Genomic DNA, 25,966 nt, shown 5'->3' on the forward strand with positions numbered 1-25,966 from the left:
CACGCCAACCCTACATATTACATTGCTAAAACTTCTTTCCCCTCACAGTAACACTATTCAGACAGTGCCTGTTATGAGTTTTGTATCTGGGTTTACTGATATATGTTTTTTTTTTAGTGGGAGAGAAGTATTGACTGTTTTGTGCATTTGCTCTTTTTTCAGTCATTTGAGGTGCACACTTTTATATATTCAGTGATTCTTGATATAATCCTATGCATACATGCATCTTGTTCACCAGGTCTACGAGATCCACCTGGTCTCTCCTGGGACCATCCTGAACCCAGTAGTCCTGGAGCAGTGGGGAGATTGAGGATGTCATTTGCTGGGGAGTGTATCCCTATCCCCTAATCCCTTGTTGCAGCCATGGCAGCTCTCTTGGGTGGTGCTTACTTGCTTCCATGCACATGCAACCTCTTGACTAAACAACTTACTGCCATTGTGGCATAGATCTAGCCAGCCAGTATGCTGCATATTGCTGCCAGTCTTATCCTGCCTTTCTCTCCCCAGGTTGTATGAGCAGAACTTGGTCATTCAGTCCTATCACCCACCCCCTCAGCCTTTCTATTGCCAGTGCTATTAATCAAACACAGATCATCAAGTGTGCATAAAGGGCCGCAAGTTAAAATCTTTTTAACTAGGTATAAGTACACCGATGAAGGGTATGCAAGATGACTGGTGTATTTATTACCTTGGACTGCCTACCTACTTGCCACTTTTAGTACTGTAATGCATACTTTGTAATTATATAAATATACATTAAGATATTTTTCAACAGGGCACATATGCATTTCTCATGCTGTATGCAAAGCTTTGCTTTTATATTAACTGGCTATTGCATGGTTAAGCTTACATAGCCTGCATCATTACAATGAAACACAGCATTGTGCAGAACAATTGATATCCAGTTAAAGCAAGCCTGAATTCTTCCCTTTGGAGGTGTGCAAGGTACATCTGCAAGAGACCAGCTTCTAAACTATGGCATTATTTATCAGGAAAGTTTGACTTGGAACAAGCCAATTTTCAGCAGAGGCGCAGGGAGATCCAGAAACATACCTTTGGTGGTCCCCTGCCATAAACAAACTCTAAAACAGAAGAAAGAAACTGTTGCAAAAAAGAGTAAATCCCATGATTGGAGAAACTCCCTGGTCAGCCTCAGTAAGAAGCTGAGATCCCTCATAAAATCCTCCAAAGCTAGTTATGAAAACAAAATTGCCACTGACTCTAAAGACAACCACAAAGCATTCTATAGCTTTGTCAAGAATCTCAATGGCAACACTCAGATCTGCTCTGAGTTACAGCACAATGGCACTAAATATACAGAACCAACTGATATTGCCAATATCCTGGCAGATAGGTTCAGTGCTAACTTTACCCCCCTGTCATCCCTTAAAGGGCCCATCTCTATACCAGAAGAATGCAAAGTTCCTGTAATCACGGCTGCACAGGTAAAAAAACACACTATCCAAAGCCAAGAACACAGCATCCATGGGACCTGACAACATCCCAGGCTGTGTTCTACATGAACTACAGAACGAACTGGCACCCCACCTAAGTACCATGTTCAATCATAGCCTCACCTCAGGCTATGTGCCCACTGAGTGGTGCACAGTGACAGTTATCCCACTCCACAAAGGGGGAGCCACCACAGACCCCAGAAACTACCGCCCCATTAGCCTAATGAGCCTGGTCTGCAAGGCTATGGAACGTATCATCATGGAACTTATAAACAATGACATTGGTAATCTCCAAACTTAGGACTCCACCCAGTTCGGGTTTGTAAAAGGCAGATCATGTCTCTTAAACCTGATAGACCTCTTTGAAACAGTCACCAAAGCAGTAGATGAGGGTAAGGTGGTTCACACAACCTATCTAGATCTCGCCAAGGCTTTTGACACCATCCCCCACTCTGGAATTATAGATAAACTCACTAAACTAGGTATAAATCCCTATGTCACAAGATGGGTTGCCAACTGGCTCACTGACAGAACCCACACTGTGAAAGTAGCAGACTCCAAATCCAACTTCAGACCAGTGACAAGTGGAGTACCACAGCGTTCAGTCCTTGGTCCTCTCCTGTTTGGTATCTACTTCTCTGAAGTACAGGCCAACACAGAAGGTCTTTGGCTAATGAAGTTCGCAGATGACTGCAAACTAGGAGCCATAATCAAAATTCCAAAAGATGTGGACATCCTATAAAAGGGCCTCGCTGAGACAGATGGCTGGTGTCAAAGCCATGGCCTCAAGCTCAATGCCAAAAAGTGCATTGTCATCCCTTTTGGTAAAAACTCAGTACCCATGAACTGCCACATAGGTGGTAGTCTACTTAATACCGAAAATGTGATAAGAGACCTTGGGACACAGGTGGACAGTAGTCTCTCCTTTGATAATCACATCACCTCAGTAGTCAGGAAATCCTTCTACATGGCACACCTCATCACAAAAGGTTTCTCATCCAGGAAAAAAGAGGTCATTGCTCCCCCTCTACTCGTCACTCATTAGACCCATTATAGAGTACAATGCCCCTTTTGGTATGTACCTCACAAGACATCTACAACAACTGGAAAGGCCACAGAAATACCTCACAAAGAGGATTACCGGCCTCAAAGAGATGCCCTATACAGACCGTCTCAAAAAACTGCAGCTTTACTCCATTGCATATCGCCTACTCAGAGGTGATCTCTGCCTAACACACAAAGCTATGTCAAACCCAGAGCTTTTAGACATGCTCCACTTAAAGAAATCCCAATCCCTATGAGCTACACGCTCTAGGGACCTAAACCTCATCACCACAATAAACAGAACATGCTGGAGGGATAGATTCCTGTCCCAGAGACTACCCATACTCTGGAAAAAACTACCTATCTATATCAAACAAAGCTCCTCATTAGTACTCTTCAAGAAAAATCTTGATGATTTTAATGGGAGATAGGACATTCACCCCGGGGATCACTTCTCTGGCTCTGCTCGACAGTGGCACAGGAAAATAATTTTCTTGGGTGGCGAAAGCCAGGGTACCTTTGGCTATGCTTATATAGGCCCTAGGGCCAATAGCCTAGTACCTACCTATGAACCTATGAATGTGGGAGAAAACCAGAGCACCAGGAGGAATCCCACACAAATGCAGGGAGGACATGCAGACTCCACACAGAAGGCACCCCAGCTGAGAATCAAACCAGATAACCTCTTGCTGTGAGGCGACAAGGTGCAGCTTGAATTCCTTAATAAAGCCATGAAATCATGTGTTACCTTTTCATGTTCACTATAGAACAGTTTTCACATACCCTCAGATGATTTTGCTAATTCATATTATATACTAGAATAAAAAGGTTTCACTTTTTCATATATTTTCTTTGCCAAGTTACATATTATAAAAAGTCAGTTACTGTTCATGTCAAAATAATTAATGTAAAGTGCCCCAACCAAGCTTTTCCTTGGCTTTAGACTACAGTTTAAATCACTGTAGGAAGTGTATACAAACACACACACACACATATATATATATATATATATATATATATATATATATATATATATATATATGTGTGTGTGTGTGTGTGTGTGTGTGTGCGCGCATATGTATGTGGATCTATTATAATAGATTAATATAATAGATTGAATGAGTACAATGTTGATGCCCATAATATTTATGTAAAAAAGTCAAAGCACAGAATGTTGACACATACTGTGAATGCTCTGAGGATTGCCTTGAAGCAGGCTAAACCAGCAGCAAGTGTTATTGCAAAGGGTTTATACCCCCTGCACCCCCCACACTATGTTAATTATATTATATATACTCTGAGACTGCCTCTAAAATGTTCCCCTCCTTCCTCAAAACATCTGCACATCAAAATGCATTGCAAAAGAATGGGACAACCCTATGGAATATTGCAAGAGTTCAAAACCATAGCCCACTACTGTATAGAGCTGGTACACAGTACAAACCACACACCAGAGCCCTACACATTTCACAGAGAAGCAAAGACTGCCCCAGGTACCTGAATTAACTACTGTGTATCTGGAAGTGTGCAGGCAGAGAGTAGATGTGGGAATGAATGCCAGCAGCAATGTCTGTGATTCACAATAAAGTGAATGGTAGAATACCTCACCTAAAAGAGGAAAATGTTATTCACATATTGCAAGAAAAATGCTTTCCACATAAATCTGCAATTTGTGAGTGAAAAGCAATCAAGGAATTGCCCTGATGCTGTAGACGCAGCAATTTCATGTTCACTAATATACAAGTCATGGATATAACCAGCAGGAAAAGTACAACCAAATACTAAGGTTGCCATCTTATTGACTTATGACAGTGCTCACCAAAGTGAGCCACAAGTGTAGTAGATTTTTCATTAGTATAATGTGTGAAGCACCCCTACTCATCTGTAGTAAATGAGGCAGAAATTTTCATGAATTGCCTTGTAACATGTCCTCTGCCATCTCATTGATTCATTAAAGGTTTCTCCCATGCCCATGGTTCAAAGATTAATCTAAGAGTCCGACAGACAGCCGTTAATGTACAGAATGCTATTAGTGTCAGAGAATAAACTAGTAACATAGTACCTGGCAATTGAGTCAGATTTAAGTGGAGTATTAGCTATATGGAATGCAGAAGTAATACTAGATTTACCAATAGAAACTGTACAGCATTTCTTGGCATTGACGGTAGGCCCACAAGTAACACACCACACATTTGGGTGGGTGCAAAGTGTTATGTGGTAATGTGTATGCAGGGGCCTGGGTGCAATGTGTTATGTGGTAATGTGTATGCAGGGCCTGGGTGCAATGTGTTATGTAGTAATCTGTATGCACGGCTTTGGTGCAATGTGTTATGACATTGCTTAGCAGAGCAGTCATGTGTTATGTGTTAACAGTTTTTTGACATTGCACATGATCCATAATAGCTGTTATGCACTGAAATTATATGCATAACATTATGGCTGTGAGTGAGGAGGAAGTAGCAGTGGTTCTTATGAGTCTTGACTTAAATGATATATGAATACTCAAAAACTTAAATGACTAACCAGGTACATATCTTCAGGAGATACATTGCTGAGAAAAGAATGAAAAATCAGGAACAAAGATGCTTTGATCAAGAACTGTTATAATGTGGTTAAAAACTATAACAAGACCCCTGAACAGAAAGCATTTAGACATAATTCTGCCCAATCTTTAGCAGTCTGGTTATCAGCACAGGAAATGCTGCCAGGAAACTGGGCTTCAAAAAAGATGCTTGAGTTTTATATGTATACTTGCAGCAGTGTTTGGGGTAGTCATTTTATTGATTCATTTTGTTTTAGGTATAACAGCTCTGTACAGCCTTGAAGGTTTATGTGCCTCCTTATTTGCATTCCTGTCACAGGGAAGAGCACAAGTTCTTTTCCTGAACAGTCTATGTGTGAGTAAGCATTCCAGGCTTGGGGAAATCCATTGTTCCAAATATAAACTGCTTTGGAACCTGCAGAACAGAGTGAGTGATGTGTCTTTAAGACGCACTGCAAGTGTGTACATGCATATATAAATAGCAGGCATGTGCTGTTCCTATTGCCATTTTGAATGTACAGCCAGTGAGTAAGCATGTGAGAATGAATGCAATTAGTTTGTATATAAGTTACTTAAAGTTAATAAGCTTCCACAATGATGTGTTTGTACATAATAAAGCTGCTTGAACAGAACTTAGGAAGTCTCGTCTATTACGTCCTGACTAGACGAGCGACATAGTGTCAAAACCGGGATTGCAGAGATTGACATTCGGAGATATGAGGTGTAGAGATAACAGTCAAGGTAAACTAAGAGAAACAAGCACGAAAAAGAGCCAGAAAAGAACCAAAGGTAATGAAAACTTGCACAAGCAGTTTATTTTATAAAGAGATAAAACGGAGCATTACAAGGACACAGACCACATTATTAAACAAGCAAGAGGCATGAAAGGTTTTATTAACCAAGTGAAATGTTTAAGATTAAGATATTTGATAAAACAATTATCAAAAAAGCAAAATAAGTATGTTTAAAGCAAAACGAGTGTGTTTGAGGCAAAACGGGCATGTTTAGAGTAAAACAAACACAAGAAAAGTACAACGAGCATGAAAAGAGATTAAATGAGCAAAACGAACATAATAAGGGCAAAAAGGCACCTTAAGCATAAATAACCCAGGTGACTGCATGTTTTTCAGCGAAGTGCTCTGTTTTGGCATAACTACGACTTCGTATTGTATCAAGGGCATAACTAGAATTATTCAAAGTATCTTAAAGTGTGTAAAAGTACTTACAGTGTGTGCTTATTACTGTGCATGTATTCCAAAGAGTTTATATGTGTGCAAAGTGCAACTATTTTGTGAAATACAGTCAAAGTAGAGACATTTAAAAAGTTTCTTGTGTTGGGTGTGTATTCACAAAGTGCCACCATTGCAAAGTGTTTCTAGCACTGTAAAGACTTATCTAGCAAAGTTCCGCCATTTTGTGGAAGTTTCAGTGTACCATGTACTGTTTATTCGCAAAGTGCAATTACTTTGAAATGTTTCTTACTCTGAGCTTCTTTTGCCCAGTTCATTTACACAATGCAGCTATTTGAAATGTTTCTTAAAATGATGATAAATTACTTTAGAAGTACAGCAATTTTGAGAGTGTTTCAATGCCCAAGAGACTTATTTTACAAAGTTTAGTTATTCAGAGGCTTGTTGTGCCATTGGACAAAGTTACAAATATTGGCATAAATTTCTGGCATCTATGTATATGTGTGCATTTATGCATATTTGCAAAATCCTTCACTGGTATATGTTAATATGGGAGATGGATTTCGAAAGCCTTCACCACTCGTATTTGAACAGAATATTGCAGAGAACTAGAGAATATTTGAGCAAGAGTATGATATTTTTATACAAGCAGCTTATTCTGACAAAGATGCATGCACCAGAGCATTCATTTTGCTAAACTTAGCAGGGCCATTGAAAAAGAGTGTTTATTTTTGTATGCACCAGCAATATATGAGGGAGAAGGTGAAAGTCATCATATTGTTGTACTGGCTGAATCAAGGGAAGACCCCGAGTGTTTGAAGTGCAAATTCAGGGAAATGTGCACCCCCCCAGACACATATTACGTAAGAGAGGCATTTGTTTTACACAAGAGATCAGAAACCAGGGGAAACTTTTGCAGCTTATATTACTGACCTTAGAAACAAGGCTAAAACATGTCAGATTGGTAACTTAAAATATGAGTTAATAAAGGACTGGCTTGCATGTTGTATTAATAGTGCTACTGTGCGAAAGATTTTGCTTTGTGACAGTGATTTCACATTGAGTAAAGCCATACAGATGTGTCAAAGTTACAGAAAGACACACAAGTATGCTTGTAAATGACAAGAGCATGGTTTCAGCAGCCGCCAGAGCAAATGTAGATAGCATGCAACACATGGAAAATAGAAGCAGACCTAAGCATATGGCAGCCACAGCCCCTGCTGGTTCACCAGGGAAACTACATAGTTTTCCAGCAAGTTCTAAGAAAGGAGCATGCTCATTGCAGTACAAGTGTGAGTCAGCAAAACCCAAATCAAGCATTGCTGTTAACTGTTGCAATTGTGGTGCCATGCATGAGACTAAAAGAGAAAAAAATGCTTAGCATTTGGTCAGCAATGCCACAAGTGTAAAAAATGGAACCATTTTCAAAAGTTTTGTAAATCAAGTAAGCCTCACACTGTTATAAAGAAGGGTCACTCAAAAAAGCAAGTTAATCATACAGAGAGTTGCAATTCTACTTTTTTGTAGATGGTGTATCAGTAATTAATGAAAGGATTGATGCAGCAAATCTGTTGGCAAAGAACAAAGTGTTTTGTACTGTCCATATCAATGGTAAATCCACCAAGCTCAAAGTAGACACTGGTTTAAAGTGTAAACACAAAAAACAGAAAAATAAGAAAACTACTGCCTGTGGTAAAGAAAAAACACTCACTTTAATGTATCCACACTATAAAAATATAAAATAAATTAACATACACATTTCACTGACTCCGTGTGCAGTAGAAGGGGTTGCAGCCCTTATATCGAATGCCACTGTTTTTTTGTCTTGGATGCAAAAAAATCATTTTGGCAAGTGATGCTTGATCACAAATTCTCATTACTGACCACTTTTGGTACCACATTTGACGGATATAATTTCCTGAGGATACTATTTGGAATAAATTCTGCAATTGAAGTCTTCCAATGTACAATGGAGCAATTTTTTCAGGTTATCCGTGTGCCTTGTGCATAATAGTAGATGATTTATTAGCTGGAGGCAATGGTGAAGCAGAGCATGACAGGAACCTTAAGAGAGTTCTAGACAGAGTACATGAAGTGAACATAAAGCTCAGTCCTCTAAAGTGCAAATTCAGACTACCAGAAGTTACCTATGTAGGTCATTTATTTACCAGCATTGGCATAAGACCAGACCTGTCTAAGCAAGCAGCTGTTCTTGAGATGACAGCACCAGACAGGATTAAGCTCTGCAATGTTTCCTAGGCATGGTCAACTGGACTTCAGTGAGTTGACAGCACCTTTAAGAGAGCTAAAGCACAAAAATATTATATGGTTTTGGTTGAAATGGCACCAAAAGGCATTTGAAGACCTTAAGCAGAAAATTACCACCCCACTTACATTAAGATAGTATGATGTCAATAAAGCAGTCACTCTTTCCTGTGATGCTTCAAATTTTGGTCTTGGCACAGTTATTCTTCAAGAAGGCAGACCAGTAGCCTATGCATCTAGCACACTTACCCAAACTGAGATGCAGTATGCTCAGACTGAAAAAGAACTTTTGGCAGTAGTATTTGCATGTTCAAAGATTCATGATTATATCTATGGTTGAGCTATTCAGATTGAAACTAATCACCTCTAGTTACTATTATAAAGAAGCCTATGCATTCAGATTCAGTGAGATTACAAAGAATTATTTATTATTTATTAATTGACATTTGTTTACTGGGAAATTACACTGGGCCAAACTAGCCCATTTTCAGTGGAGGCCCAGGGACAAAAGCTCCTCAGTAAAAAGTACAAGAAAAATTCAACATGGCAGTAATACATATAAAATTACAAATTGCAAAAAATCAGTACATAAATGTTTAAGAAGTTTAAGTATTTACTTGGAATGATATGAATATAAATAGAAAATTGTGTAAACAATGTATACATAGTGTAAGAGATGTATAGCAATATAAAATATAATAAAGGAGTAAGGAGGAGAATTTGGATATAGACAGTTTGAGATTTAACGAGTAGGTCATAATTTAAGTAACAGCTGAAGAAGATGAACAGTTACATATCCATATAGAGGAGAGGTGACTGTGCAGGGCAGATTTGAAGTTAGACAGTCTTGGTTGTAATCGGATTGAAGCTGGTTTGGAAATTGTCCACAAATATAATAATTGACCTGCAGGAAGTTTAAGTTTGTGTATTTGGAGCAGATATTGGTGCTCAGAGCGAAGAGGTCAGGCTGGATTATCCAGGGGGAATAGGGAGCTGAGTGCTGGGCAGTCATGAAGCTTGTATATCAGTTTGTGAGCAGTAGAGTGTTGGAGAAGGTAATGGGGGAGTTCAAGCCATTGCAATTGCTTTAAGGCAATGCAGTGATGAGTGGAATGGTGACTTTGGCAAATTTAGCAATTTTGTTGTAGCAAGTATCTAATTTAGTCTTTAGGGAAGACTGCAGATAAGTTAATAAGGGAGCACCGTAAGTTAGTGAAGGTCGAAGATAAGCTCATGCTAAATCTTGTTTGGATGGGAGGGAGAAATTTGTTATATTGGTATAGCAACCCTATTTTTTTGTGTCTCTTGCTAATATTGTTTTGGATGTGGTGATTGAATTTAAGATTTTTGTCAATAATTACACCTAGTAGCTTAGTGTGGGTAACTAGCTCAAGTTTGGTGGAGCTAAGAGAGAAAATTTCAAGGCCAGCTTTGTTAATGGGTGAGTTTCTCTTGGGAGTAAAGATTATAAGTTTGCTTTTTTTAGGATTTAGGGAGAGGTGATTTTTGTGAAGCCAGGATTCTACTGAGGAAAAAGTAGCTTGGATAATTTGCTTTAGAGTGTATGCATTGCGAGCTGAGCAAACTATGGTAGAGTCATCTGTATATTGGACTAGTGAGCCCTGTTCGATCGCTTAGTGGAGATTATTAATAAATATGTTAGAGAAGAAGGCCTAAAATCAAACTTTGAGGTACACCTGTGGGGTTGTGAATGAAGGAGGAAATGGAGCTCTGCAATTTACCAGCATGCTCTCTGTTAGAGAGGTAGCTATTGAACCAGATAAGGGAATGGGGAGATAGGCCTATACTGGAGAGCTGGGAGAGGAGAATGGAGTGGGAGATAATGTCAAATTTTTTTGATAAGTCTAAGAAAAGGGCTGATACAATGTTTTCTGTGTCTTGGGTTTTGTTGACTATATCTAAGAAGGAAATTACTGCAGTGGAGGTGCTATATCCTGGACCGAACCCATGCCGAGTGGGGAGAGAATTTTGTGTTCTAATAGGTAGTCTAAAAGTTTTTTGAATGCATTTTTCTAGGATTTTGGAGATAGGGGAAAGTATAGCAATAGGCCAGAAATTAGAGCTGTCAGTTGAGGGGTCACCTTTCTGGAGAGTCCATATTATATCTTTTCTCCAGAGGCCAGGGACATAGGAGTTCTATATAGATCTATGTATCAGAATGCTAATGGGATAGGCCACAGAGTTTGCAGTGAGTTTAAGATTTGGCAGGAATTCTATCAGCAGAGTTTATGCAGGGCTTTAATTTTTTATGTAGTTTTTTGATATAGGAGGTAGGGATAGGGGAGACATTGAAAAGTGGCTGGGAAGTTATTTGAATGCTGTTTGGCCGGGGAGTGTTAGTTGATGGAGAGAGATGGAGAGTTGAACATGAAGTGTTTGGGAGGTTTTGAGGTAAAGTATGAGATGGAGAAGTAGTAGTACAGGGGTTTGGGAAAGGACAGGAAAAGGTAGAGGTAATATTGGCAATGGTGTCAAAAAAATACAAGCTGAAGATAGTAGCAATTTGTTCAGGAGGTTTGTTGGGGTGTGGGCAGGGACTGGGTTTTTTGTCAGGAGTCAGGAAGTTGTTAATAGATTACCAGAAGTATTTAGGGCTACTTTTTATATGATTTAGCAATGAATTTCTTGGCTTAGTTATGAAGCTGTTTATACTGAATAAGGTTGGATATAGTCTTAGATTTAAGCCAAGCTTTCCATGCTTTGTCAGTATTACACATGAATTCTTTAGTTGGTTTGGTTAGCCAGGGGGCATTACAAGTTTTATTTCTCTTGGTTCTTAAAGGTGCTAGACTCTCTAATATTCTTAGGACAGTATTATTGAAGTAGAGTACTGCATCATCCAAGGGGAGAGTTTTAAGAATGCTCCAGTTAATGCTTTTTAGTGTGCTGTTAAATGTGCTGGGGTTAAATTTAAAAAGGTTTTGGACTAGTTTAATATTATGTTTTTTGGGATGGCTGAGCATGCTCAGATTGCATAGGAAGGGAGATGATCACTAATAGAGTTGGACATACTGCCAGAGGTTATGAATTTGGATGGATTTGAGACTAGAATCCAATCAAGGATGGATCCATTGGTTTTGTTGTTGTACCTAATAGCAGTATTGATAAGTTGAGGGAAGTGGAATAGGTTTATGCTGGCAGAGGACTGACTGGATGAGATAGAGGACCAATCAATATTCATGTGCCCTAGGATGATTGTTTCATTTTTTATATTGTAGGAAAGTCAAGATAGAATATCTTCTTGAGTTGGAATGTTATTACCCAGTGGGATATACAGAACAGTAATACAAACATTTTGAGTGGTTAATTTAAAGAAAGGAGATTAGTATCTTGGCATTTTGGAATTGAGGGATGTGATCCTTGTATGGGGCAATATTAAGGGTGTTGGGGTAAATGAGGACCACACCACCTCCTTTTGTCTTTTGTCTATTTGCCCTAAATTATATTATAGTTTGGTGTATGAAGTTCAGAGTCTTGAATAGTGGATTTTAACCATGTTCTGTGGGAGCTAGAATGTCAGTTTTGTTTTGGGAGAGCCAAGCATGCAGCTTGGAGGTTTTGTTAGAGATACTTTGGAAATTAAGAGTAGTGATATGGAAAGATTTGGAGCACTTAGAGAAATTATGTTTTGCATGGTTGTAAGAGTCAGAGGCTCCTGGATTGGGATGGATGTTGCTGGAGCAGGTAAGAATTGAAAAGATATGAGAAGACTGGAGGATAAGATAAGAAAGTCTAGAGATAATGAAGTGAAGGGAGTGGAAGCAGGAGTTTGGTAAAAAGTGTAAGGAGTAGTTTGAAGGAAGGAGGTGAAGTTCAGTATGGAGAATAGGAGATGTCTGATAGAGGCTTGGGCTAATGTCTGAGTAGGTGTTAGATGGGGTACTAGTGTAGCAAGAGGAAGATAATGTTATGGGGGAGAAGAGGATTTAGTGCTGTTACTGGAGAAGGGTAAAAGGGATAACAGAAAAAGTTTGATAGGTGAGGTGACGTGAGGCATTTGTGAAACTAGGGGATGGGGAAGACAAGTGATAATCTGAGAGGAAAGGAAGTGGGTGGGAAGGGACAGGGGAGAGTGATGGGTTGAATAAGGAGGGGGAGTGGTCAGATGAGTATAAATGTAATGAAAAAGGGGGTGTGTGGGAATGGGGGTAGGGTAGGGGAGTGGAGCGGGTTGAGCCGAGAGGAGAGCTAACCCCCAAAGGAGAATAAACAATCTCCAACTGGTGTAAATGGAGTCCACCAGGTAAAGTAAGAAGTATTAGCAGAATGCCATCACAGTACGTTAGAGGACCCTTGTTGAGAGTGAGTTAGCAGAAAAACAACATATATGGCTATAGGAAGCCAGTTTACATTAATTACTGATTCCTGAAAGGGACTAGTAACTAAGAGAAAGTATGAGCATAGGGATAAAAAGTTCAGAGGAAAAAAAAACAAGCCAGAAAGCAAGAAAAAAAAATGAACAAATCAGAGACACTTTAATTTTGAGTAAGAAAGTAAGGAATTTGCTGGGAATATCAGGATGGTCTTGGGTCAGGTAGTTATGTTGCTAAGCTACTAAGGGGAAATGGGGAACAGGTAAGTCCTAGAGTGAGAGATACGGGACTGTAAGTCTCTGCTTGTGGTGCATGCCAAATAGTAAATACAGTGAACAGCACTATGCATAGAGGTTTACTAAAACAAACCTTGCAAAAGTACAACTTCAAAATGGTCCATACAAAAGACAAACTTCTTTATCTGGCTGATACCTTATCCAGATAACCCAGAAATACAATGGAACAGCTTGATGCAGAAAAATTTGACTTTGACGTAATAGCAGTATGTAATTTTTCTACCTTGAGACTTGTTGAGCTGAAAGATCATACAAAGACTGATCCAATTTTGCAAAAGCTCAACCACTATATTAATGTTGGATGGCCATCAAAGCAATCTAGTGTACCACTTGAAGTGCATACCTATTTTCCTTACAGATATGAGATGTTAATGGAAGATGGCATTATTTTCAAAGGTCCTAAAATTGTTGTTCCTGCTTCCTTACAACATGAATATATCCAGATTTTGCATCATGGTCTCCCCAGTTCCAAATCTACCAAAAGAAGGGCGAGAGAACTAGTATTTTGGACTTCACTAGTGAAAGACATTGATAAAACACTTCCTTCTTGTTCAGTATGCAATAGTACTAAACTGCATTTGCAAAGAGAACCACTTCAGCTAAGTCAGGTTCCTGAACTACCTTGGTCAACAGTAGCCACTGACATATTTGAGTGGAACAATCAGCATTACTTAGTACTGGTAGATTGTTACTCGAAATGGTTTGAGATTGATCTACTACCTAATCTAACATCTACTACTGCTATTACTAAGTTGAAATGTCATTTCTCAGTCCATGGTAGTCCACACAGAGTTATTTATAACAATGGTATTCAATTTACTAGTCAGTTATTCCAGAAATTTGCAAGAGAATGGGACTTTGTGCTACTAGTAGTCGAGCATATCCACAGTCAAATGGACTAGCTGAACGTGCAGAGTGCAAAGCAATTACTTGAAAGGTCAAAGTGTGATACTACCAATGTTTTTTTGAATTAACTTAATCTCAGAAACGCACCCTGTGACAATATACTTGACTCGCCTGCTCAAAGATTTTTATCTAGGCAAACCAGAACAATGCTACCCATTATTTCCAGTTTATTGAGGCCTAAACCTAAAAACAACAGAACCATCAGAGCCCAATTGTTCAAGAAGCATTCTATCCAGAAGTCCAGTTACAATAAATCGAGCAGATTTCTTCATCCATTAAAAGGAGGAGAGACAGTGAGGATACAAATGACGAAAGGTTTTGACCAGATAGCTCAATTAACAGGTATTTGTACTGAGCCGAGATACTACTTCATAAAATCTGAGGGTCTGGACTATAGGAGGACTCACAGATATCTACTTCCTGTACCAGAATTATTATTGCAGCATTGTTCCTGTGATACAGACTCTAAACTTCAGAGCCAGCCAGACAGTGTTCCTGTTCCCGAACATGTCTTATCTTCCAGTCCTGTTCCTGAGGATGTTCCCAATATTCCCATGGTAGAACATTCTGCAAAGACTGTTCCAGTTGCTAAGTCTAATTCCTAGTTTTATATCACAAGATATGGTCGCACATCTAGGCTAAGTGTGAAATATTCAACGACTTGGACATAACTGTATTTACATATATAGTTCTGTATAATGCATGACAAAAAAGCTATCTGTATTATTTGTATGTCAACTGATATTTTCATCATCACATAATCTATTTTATCAAAGAGGGAGGATGCAGAGCAGAGTGATTGATGTGCCTTTAAGAGGGATTGCAAATGTGTACGTGCATATATAAATAGCAGTTATGTGCTATTCCTAGTGCCATTTTGAATGTACAGCCAGACAATAAGCATGTGAGAATGAATGCAGTTAATTTGTATATAAGTTACTTAAGTTAAAGTTAATAAGCTTCCACAGCGAGTGTTTGTGCATTAAATCAACAACTTCTCCTAATCCCATAGACACTACTCCCTTTACCAAAAAATCCTGACCAACTTTTTGATACCAACTACATAGAACCAGACAGGAAAACTCAATGTCACTAGAGGTAGAGGATGTAGAACATCCACAGACTAACAGACAACCTAGTCCCACTATCTTATGCTACCTATTCTATATACTTCTGTACTATTCCAGTTGTTCTTCACTTCTACTTTATACTAATTGTGTAACCTACCAGACAGCATGTACTATGATTGTTTATTTGTTTCCATGTACTATTGCATTTCTACCTCATCTTCTATGTGCTATACTATGTAATATTGCATCTGGATTTATGATATGTAAATATTATGTTATTATGTAGTATGTATTATGTATTATGTGGAGCTTTTCTCCCCGGGCCTCCGATGAAAAATGACCTGTGTCCAGACGGACTTTCCCAGTAAACAAATGTAAAATAAAACAAAATAAAATAAAAATAAAATAATAAAGCTTCTTGAACAGAACCCACGAAGTCTCGTCTATTACATCCTAACTAGATGAGCGACAGAACCCATTCCAAAGTTTGTCTCTCTCTTTCTTTTTTCTGTACATATAATAAATCAATGAGACCAGGAAAATAAGATCTCAAAATCACACAAATGTGTGTGTGTGTGTGTGTGTGTGTGTGTGTGTGTGTGTATACATACATACATATATATATATATATAAATATATATATATATATAGTATATATATATATATATATATATATATATATATATATATATATATATATATAAAATAATAAGCATATAAGCCTTATATATCATAAGGCAAAACACTTCACAAAACTAATGAAATAAATGTTTTTTGTGAGTGGAGGAGGTTGCAACCTCCTGCAGTCTCCATCATGTGATGTCTAAATTTGCTACCTCAAAGGTTACACTAATTTGCAGGAAATAAAAAAGTAATAAAAATAAACTTACCCTGTCCCCTTTCTTCATATCAGCAGATTTGACAGATATTTCTAAACAGCATGTTGACAAGGCAACTGCCAATGCAGCAATTAATAATGCAAGACTTCACTTTAAGTAATTGGCATTTCAAGTGCTGAGAAAATGTCACTTGACAAATCATAGTGCTGCTTTCTGTCTCCCCACAAACAAAATATGTTTTTTTTGTCTCTGGTTACTCACTTTCTACCAGCCACAGCCTTGAAATGCCATCTGCATTTCATCGTTGCCTTCCAATTGATATGGTCACTACTGACGTCAATCCTGCTTCTAGCCCACCATTCCAACATACTTCACTGACCATTAGTAGCTGTTGCAAGTTTTCTGTCTGTCCCTTTTGGAAAGGGGTGAGTTTAAGAAGAATGTGTAGGGAACTCTACAAAATTCCATACTGGGGATAAATCCTGCGTCTAACCTTCATCAGGCAGGAGAGGAAGCCAGTGAGTAGAGAAGTTTAGAAGTGGACATCACAATTCATCAGTTTCTAGTGGTTGTCTAACTGCACTATGCGTCCAATGAGTACCCAACAGGCTTTTGTGTTGCTGTCCATTGAGCACCCAATGGACTTTTGTTTTGCTTTTCCACACCTCAGTATGTGATCTGGTCACCTAGACTTCCCCTTCCCCCTTGTTGACAAAGCCTGAGTGTGATCCCCAGTGTTTAATAGGGATCCAGAAATAAAACATGGGTTCTTCACATGCTCACTATCCCCTTTTGCGTTTTCTCTCATATTTGTGGCCCAAGTTCTTGCTGAAAAGTGTTCATGATGACGTGCCCACTTACCCAGTTATCAAATTAATAAATTAAATGAAAATATTCAGCATCATTGGTGTAGGTACATTTCATTTAAGAAACTCATTGGATGTGTTAGCATGTGTGCATGTATGTGTGTGTTGAGGTAGGACTCAGTCACAAAATATTTTTTGTGAAGGATCGAGTTGTTTACTGACATTTTTGAAAGTCCTCTTTACATGGAGCTGTTCTTTACAAATGCGTCTGAATAACATAATATAATGGTTCACTGGGAACCAGGTTTGGCAGTCTGATCTTCATAAGGGCTACAGCTAAATTTTACTTGACCAAGAAATTAACCTGTGGGAAAAGTAAGACAGATAACAATGTAGAACAAATGCATATGTGCAACAACTGGATTGACATTTACATCCATGGGAACAGTACGAAAAGTCATGGTCTAGAGTGCATGTGTAATTTTTTTTTAAAGTGTTTCAACATCAACTTCAGATTTCTAAAGCCATCTCTAAATAATAGAAAGAATTTTCACTTTTATAGCAGTCTTTAAAAAAAATCACCTCTTGACTTACGTCCTTTTAACTTACCTGGGCCTAACACATGTACAGGCACAATCCAAGGAGCAGCATTCACAGAAAGGAAAAAAAAAGTAAAGAATTTTTAGTTAAAAAGCAAATACTACGTCTGTCATTTGTTTTACAATATTCATGATTTTTATTAGCTATGCAACAAAATGTTTATGCTAGTAATCAAAAGATTATGTTCAAACTATGTAGAAACAATTAATGAAATTGTATTGGTTACTGTCATTATTTTCCCAGCTGTAAAATGTAATACTGACAATGTTTCTATTACAAAAGTGGTGTAGTCCATATTTTACCTCTAGAGGGCAGGATAGCATTTCTTTTGAAAAAAATACAGCCACATTCTTTTACTACCTTAATACAGAATGTGGCTTTAAGGCACACTTCACATAGTATGGTCTCTATTTCAGTTTCAGTGCTGTAGAAGTACAGGTTGAAGAATGTCCCATATTTAAGATTAGGAAATATTTAAAAAGGTAAAATATGTTAGCTTCAGTTGATTTTTAACACTCCAGACATTACGACAGTTTATTTTCATGACTAAATGACTGTAGTGCATAAAGTGATGCAAGGCACATTTGTACATATCTTACCTCTTCCTATCTACCTGTTATCCTTATTTCTTTTCTATTTTAAATAAAAATAAATACCATATACAACATTTTAAGGAGGTGGCTTTATCATTTATTTTAATGACTGACAATGCAGACTGCAGAATAATGCAAACCCTGATCAAGGAAAGAAATGTTAGTAGCTGGCATTTACTAATCACATCATAAAGGTTTACTAGCCATCTAACAGAAATTTTAAGGATCACAGCTCTACAAAAAGTTCAGCTGTACCAAAATGATAACAAGCTGATAATATAGATTGACAATGGCTTACTACAAATCCTGCATTACAAGAGCAATGAGATAAAATGCATTCTAAAACTAAATTTGCCAACAGCTTCTATCCTGAAATACAAAGAAATCTAGGTCTACCAGTGATTCAAAATTTCAGTTTGGGTATCAGTGTACAAATGGCGATGATAATCCTGCTCTGCTGTTTTTTTACAACTGCTAAAGAAACAGTAAATACACAAAGCAAGAGTTAGCTCACCATGAGGAGGAATGAAGAACTGGTTAGCGGAAACAATATCAGCACTTTCTAGGGCAGTCAGTGAATTGGCATGCTCTGTATGTAATTCCCACCTGCTAAATTCTCATTTTTTCACATCAAATCCTAGACATGCCAGGTATTTATACATGCTGCTTCTTACACATAGTTAAAAATGTTGAAACATCCATGGCACATGGTTTTGGTTGATTAACAGTTACTCTGTTAAAGGTATTTAGCCATAATGCACAATGTCTTTGTGCAAGAAATCTGGACACAGCCTAAAATAATGGGGGTACAAGGGCCCAGAAATAGGAGCACATTTTAAATATTGTTCTTATGAACTTAGAAAGTTGACAAAATACCAGGATTTGTGTTAGCATACATTTTCTTCAGAATGTGAAGTCTGAAAGTCAAATGTTTGTCATTATTCACTGACGTCAGTCATCAGTGATTTGCTAGAAAACTACAGTTGAGAGGTATAACGTTAAGTATCTGCCAACCTGTTAGCACTTGCTAGCCATGCTTTGTTTGAATAGAATTATGGCAAAGAACAAGGACAAGACCAGACTGCCTAGCACCTGCAACTGTAATAACGACAGCCTCAGTTTGGACACAAGGCTTGCATGCTTCCATGAATATGCAAATTGGGAATTATACATGCCTTTGTGGGCAGTCCTATTCCCTACATCATCATCATCATCATCATCGACTCCCTTTTTCCCAATTTCTACAAGGTGTTGGGTGTCGTGTTAACTGTCACCATCACTCTTGATTCAGTGGTATACTCCTGCCTTTTTCAACACTCATGCTTAACTGTCACAAATTTTCTCTCACACAATCCATCCACTTCTTTGCTGGATGCCCTCATTTCCTTTTGCCTTCTTCCTGTCTATCCCAAATCTTCTTCACCAGATTGTCTTCTGCTTTTCTGCACATGTGCCCAAACCAGAGTAATCTGTTGTCTTTGACCTTCTCTGCAATTCGAAGTACTTCGGCTTCTGCTGTTACATCCTCACTTCTTTGTCCCACAGTGTACATCCAACCACCCATCTCAGGCACTTCATTTCCATCACCTCTAGCTTCCTCATCTGCCTTTACTGCCTAGGTTTCTATACATACAGTAGCACTGGTCACACTACTGTTTTGCAAACCTTACTTTTCAGTTTCTTTGGCATTCTTCTGTCATACACTACACCAGGCACTCTATGCCAGTGGGCTGCAGCACCTCTGATTATAGCCTTGACCTCTTCATTCAGACTTTCCTTCACCTCAAAAACCCCTACCATATACTTGAAGCTGTTAACCTTTTCCACTATGTTGCCTTCTAACTCAGTTCTCAGCTTATTCTGATTTCTCCTATTTACTGTCATTACCACTTTCCAGTTTCTTATCTGTATGCCGCGGTGGTACGGTGGTAGTATTGTTACCTCACAGCAAGAGGTTCTCCCGTTCAATTCTTGGCTTGGCTTAGGAGTGCCTTCTGCGTGGAGTCTGCATGTCCTCCCCGCGGTTGGGTAGCATTCGAAAGACATGTATGCGTAAATGGGCGTGCCTTTGTTGAAGGTTGGGCATCGTGCTGGCACCTCAGCATTTCATAAAAATCTACTGCCAATCATTAGCAGACCGGAGTTCCGCTGTGGCGACCCCTTACCAGGAAAAGTCGAAAGACAAACAACAACACCACTTTCTTATCTGTGGTCAGTTTCATCCCATGTGTCTTCAGTTTTGCATTCCATTCCCTTGCCTTTTGATGAAGTTCTTGCTCAGTCTGCCTATAAAGCCATATTGTCTGCATACAGCAACTTTGTTGATCTTTCCACTCCAACCTGTTTGCTAATGTAACCCATCACCAGTAGGCACAGCAGTCGGCTCAGAGCTGAATACTGATGCACACTCAGTCCCACTAGGAACCCATCACTGAGACCAAACACTGATTGTACTTGAGTCACTGGGTCCTGGGACTTTGAAACACTGCAGGGCTGCCCAAATCAGCTTTCTTGGGATTTGTCATATGCTTTCTCCATGTCTAAGAATGCTCAGTTGGACTCTTTCCTCATCTCTAACTTCTTCTCAGCTATCTGTCTCACTGCAAACATTGGGTCAGTTGTTCTGCATCCTGATCTGAATCATAACTGCTCATATCGTCTTACTTTCTACTACTCTGTGTATCCAATTATCAATCACCCTCTCCAGAGCTTTCATGCAATGTGACAGGAATTTGATACCTATGTACTGCCCACAGCTATGGATGTCCCCTTTGTTCTTGTACAGTGGCATGAGTAGGTTTATTCTCTAGTCATCTTGGGACACGTCTTTCTCCCTACACTGCTGTGAGTACCCTCAGGAGCCATGTCTCCCTTATCTCACCCAGTATCTTTATCATATCTGTTGTGACCTCACCTGAGCCTGCTTTTTTCCCTGACTTCATTTTCCTTAGTGCTATTCTTACTTCTTCTAGGGTGGGCTCCTCTTCTTCTCTCATCATAGGCTGTGCTTGGGGCACTACAGCTTCTGGGGTTGTCTTCATTCAAAAGCTACTGGAAGTACTCCTTCCATCTGCCTTTGGGGTCATGGGGGCTGGTGGACAGGTTGTTGCTGACATCCCTTATGAAGGGTGTTTGACTATCTTCTTTATCTTTCTGTCTTTGCCTTGCAACCTGATAACTTTGGGCCACCTACTGATTCACTTTCCAAAAGCTGGTAGAGTGCCTCTGATGCCCTCTCCTTTTCTGTTGCAACCCATTTCTAGCCTCTTTTTTAGCCAGCCAGTATTCCTACTTAGTCTGTGTGACAATGTGAGGTATTGCCAGCTCTGCCTGGAGAAATAAGGCAGTGAATGTGTAACATATGCCAGCATAGCTAGCTAGAACTTTGTAAAGAATTGTATATCATTTGTATATCAAACTGATTTGTACAGATGCTTGTGTTAAAAAAATGCATTTGTAAAGCTGCTTATGTTTGAAAAATTTACCAACAGTGGGTCCAGACTGTATTGTAACTAATTAAATGTATATCATTTAACAGAGGATACTGGACGAGAAGGGGTTAATCTCAGTCCAGCTAACTTTGAAAATAGTTTGCAATTAAATTACCTAGTAGGCCATAAAGATTCTATCTTAGAGTTCTGATTGTAGCCAGAGACTAAATGTCTGTGCTGGAGAATGGTTTATTAGCTCCTCTAGGACGAGTGGAAGTGTTTTATGGTTTTGTGGCTTCCAGATGCTATAACACATCTCAGCAAAACTCTATCTGTGTGTATGGTAACACATTTGTGCTAAATTCTGGTTTATTTTCTAGCAATGGGGGTAGCATGGGAACCGGAAGTCAGATGACCAGATGTATGTAATGTCATTCTTTAATTTAGGACAAAATTATGTTTTAATACCAGATGAGAGAGAAGTCTCAGACAACTCTGTTGTTGGAACCATCAGCTACTTCAACTTGCCTTGCTCTGGTAAGTGAACTAAATAATAATAATTCTTTAGATCAGTCAGGAAAATATAGTGAGATTATGTAAGTACTGTTTTTCTTTATCTGTGTGAATCTATTCATCTGTGTTATTTTAATATTTTCTGTCATTGAACCTCTGGTGTTTATTGTAAACAGATATTTAGTATCTTCATGTTATTTCATTATTTATTATTAAATATATTTAAAATTTTCATTGTGGCTGGTCCTTTAGATAATATTTTAAACTTTGAGAGTACTTATACCTATTTGGTGACTGTGGTCACTTCTAAAAGCCTTACTGCATTGGTCAAATGCTATCATTTGTATTAGTATTAATGCCACTCAGTATAACTGTGTACCCTTCTAACGTCCTTAGAGTAGCTTGCTTTGGAGTGTCTGGTGGCATTGCAACTACCTTATAGTCTGGGCAGAAGGGGGCATGGCTAGTAAATCTGTGCCAGCCTTTCCCAGGTGTTCCTGTGTGGGTGTGTATATGTGTGTGTGCAAATCAGATCTTCAAGAGTGTGTGTGTCATCTGCTTGGAGCATGGACACAAAGCACTGGTTTCATGGATAGGGTGCTGGACTACCTAGCTTAGACACTCAGCTGAGGACTCAATTCTACAGCTGTGCCAGTGGGGCATCTTACTGGGGACCGGAAGAGAGACAGAGAGAGAAACCCAGAGCCCAGACTGAGTGTGTTTCCTGTGTGCTCTTAAGGGATATTTTGACTGGTGAAGAGAGCTGCATCTTGAAATACTGTGTGTATCTATTTTTTCTCCCAACTGAACGTCCCTCTCTAGTGACAGTAGTGAGGATTTAGACTCCTTGATTACTGACCCAGAGTGGGGGCATCAAGGCCTTGTCCATCTTTTCTAGCTTAGACTTTTTCCTGCACTCCTCCTTTCTTTTGATGATTTCCTGGACTACTGCATTTCACCACCAGCTTTCCTTATATACCTTATTTCCATACTTTGCTTGGCCACATACCTGTTCTGTAGTCCTCACACATGCTGTTTTGAAGTGCTGCCATTCTTCTTCAGCTCCACTTATTTCCTCCTGTTCTCGTCGTGCTTGGGCTCTGAGTAATTTATTGAACTGTTGTACTTTCTCTGTAGTCAAACTCCAAGTCTTCAGCCTGGTCTCTGTTGACCTTAGAGCCTTCTCTGACCACTGCTTGGAGTTGATTCTACCAACCAGTGGTTTATGCTGTGGGCCAACTGTTTTATTGGGGATGACTTTTCTTTTTCCTTACTAAGAGGAAGTCTACCCGAGTTGCATGTTGGCCACTCTTGTATACGATCTTGTGATCATTCTCTCTTTCTGAACCATGTGCGGCTACTATCAATCCATTTGCCAGACAGAAGTCTAGAATGGCCTCTCTTTCTTTATTCCTATTGACTCACCCATGTGGACCCAGGCAGTCCTCATATCCTGTTCTGTCCAGATGTGTGCATTCAGGTCACCCATTATCAACACCAAATCCTGCTAGACTGCTTTATTTAGTACGTTCTGCAACTGCTATTTTCACTATCACAACCCTGCTGTGGGACATAGGCTGAGATGATGAATACTGTCCTATCATTAGACTGGAGTCTGACTACCATGGGTCTAGCACTAATTCTGATGACATCCCTCACTGCCTTCTGAAGTCTCTCTCTTACCACAATTCCCCACACCCATTGTAGTTTTCATCCTCCTGAGTAGTAGACTCTGGATCCCAAGCCAAGTGGCTTTGCTGCATTGCCCTTACATCTTGTCTCTTGGATACATAGGATGCCCAGTCCAGTCTCCTCCATCCCATCATGCCATCCACTTCCAAGCTGCAGCCTTTCAATGAACCTACATTGTGTATAGCAATTCTTAGTTCATGTTTGGCAGCTTGATTGGCTTTACATCCAGCGTTTGCTCAACAGAGCTATCCTAGGTAACCAAGGCTGGGCAACTGGACATCGGCAAGCCAGTAGCTTATTGACACAGGGATTCTGGGCTTTATGACAGGCATGCACTGGCCAATAGGAGCACATATGCCTGTTCTACCATTAGCATGGGTCCCTGAGATAGGTTGGATCCTTAGCCCACTTATCACTGGGAAATACCCATACTCATTTTGGCAACATTAATCAATGACCAAATCACCTAGAGCTGTATTTTACACTGTTGAGTGGGTAGCCCTGTCACTGTGCACAGTCTGTGATCCAGGATTCTTTTTAACTGTGTTAACAGGAAATAAGAAGTGTAAATATACTGTTCTGACACTTTACATATCTATACGTATCTAAACATATCTCTGCATATCTAAATGCTGTAGATGGACTAGTATGTTACATGTGAACTGTTCTTTAGCAGTTGTAGAACTGCAAACTGGATTTGCTATGATTTTTCAGGTCTACTTTAACTGACAGCCATTAAACTAAACATTGGCAAGAAATAAATTAAAAACAGAAGCCCTGGATGAAGTGATGAGCAAGACCCCATAACACATATGCAGGGGATTTGCCCTTTGTACAATCTTAGTTAATGTAACATGCCCTAAGGTCATGTAACTACAGGGAAAATTTATATTTTTTGATAAAAAGTTCCAGCAATAAGAATTGACTTAGAAAATGGTACAGTTACATGTACAACTGCTAAATATTTGTGTCTTTGCATGCCAAGTCTCTTACCATTTGATCCACTGTGAATAAGATCATTACAGACATCCTAATCATTTGTATAAGGTATGTAATGTAATTCATTAGAATGAATGCACTGAAAGTTTTTACATTTCATTAAACCTAGCTAATATCATATTTACTTAACTTTTATTATAGTTTTTTATCAAATTAACACTTAAAAACAGATGATTTCAACCAAATGTATATACATTCTGTTTCCCCTGTCCAAGGGGAGTCCTGGATACCATCCAGTTGCCTATCAAGTCATCGCTTTTCCTCCAACCTGCTCCTATCCCTCCCATTCACCTCCTTTCCCCTCTCTTTGTCTATTAAGCCTGGCAACAAGCTGCAACAATAACATAGGGTCAATGAACTCTTTTTTAAAAACCTTTACTGAATTATCACTTGTGACATAGGCAAACTTACATTTATATAAAAGAAAACAAACTATATGAAGTTTTTCACAGTTACAAACATTATACATCACATGTATTCTTTTGTACAATATAATAAATTCAGCATTACATAAATTGGTCAATTCTTGTCGTCCCTTAAACCTCATTCCTCCTCCAAAACATTTTTTCTGCAGCTAATGTTTCCACAGTTTCCATTGTTTGCTATGAAATTTTTTCCTACTCTGCAGCCCCCGTTTCCAGTTCTTTTATCTCTGTTACAATATTCACTACTTCAATAAAGGTTGGTTTAGACTTCAACTTCCATTTATTAATAATTACTATTGTTTGGCAGCCACCAGAATTAAATTTAACAAGACTTTACTATATCTAGGTAATCCAGATCCTGTATCCGAGCTAAAAATAAATACATAAATAAATAATAATAATTTCCTAAGTTACATTCATTTGCTCACCCAGTATTGCTGGCACAGTACCATGTATGGAATTTTTAAAGTCTGCCAACTCATTACACTCCAAAAACATATGTTCCCTGTTATGTTTTTCATCCCTATCACACCTCCAACATTTATCATCTACCTGAGGAAAAATTCTTTGGAGTCTGCTTAGAGTATAAAAATATATATGCAAATATTTCCAAGCAAAAAATTCTAAATCTTCTAGACTTTGTTGCATATTTGGAAGCCATACATATATCCTATCATTGTTTCTTTGTGAATTGTTCATCCAATCTCTCTTTCCAAGCTTTTCTAACTTCCTCTGATTGATTCTTACAGTTATTGTGCAAGATTGTATATGCCCTAGTAGATATCCTTTTTATAATAGCAGCTTCTGTTCTAGATTCAACTAAAAACTCTACAAGTGCAGGTCTTTCACTTAGATTCCCCTATTCATTTCTTTTTGCCTATTCTCTGACATCAAGCTCTGATAGGGAAGACAGTCTCTAATTTGCAGTCCAAATTTCTGATTGGTCTCTTCCCATTCTATTACCTTT

At 38.8% G+C, this 25,966-nt stretch overlaps 1 protein-coding gene across 4 annotated transcripts in view; it reads right to left on the reverse strand.

The window, feature by feature from the left end:
• THSD7A (thrombospondin type 1 domain containing 7A) overlaps positions 1 to 25,966 on the reverse strand; it is a 2,877,792-nt gene that overhangs the window by 551,935 nt on the left and 2,299,891 nt on the right. For all 4 annotated transcript variants that reach the window (XM_044066751.1, XM_044066750.1, XM_044066748.1 and 1 more), the window contains one exon: positions 17,356 to 17,361. In XM_044066751.1, coding sequence (XP_043922686.1) covers positions 17,356 to 17,361 — 6 coding nt within the window. The remainder of the gene's footprint in view (positions 1 to 17,355; positions 17,362 to 25,966) is intronic.

Source organism: Protopterus annectens, chromosome 3.part1, assembly GCF_019279795.1.
Source record: "Protopterus annectens isolate FY-2018-M chromosome 3.part1, PAN1.0, whole genome shotgun sequence".
NCBI lineage: Eukaryota > Metazoa > Chordata > Ceratodontiformes > Protopteridae > Protopterus > Protopterus annectens.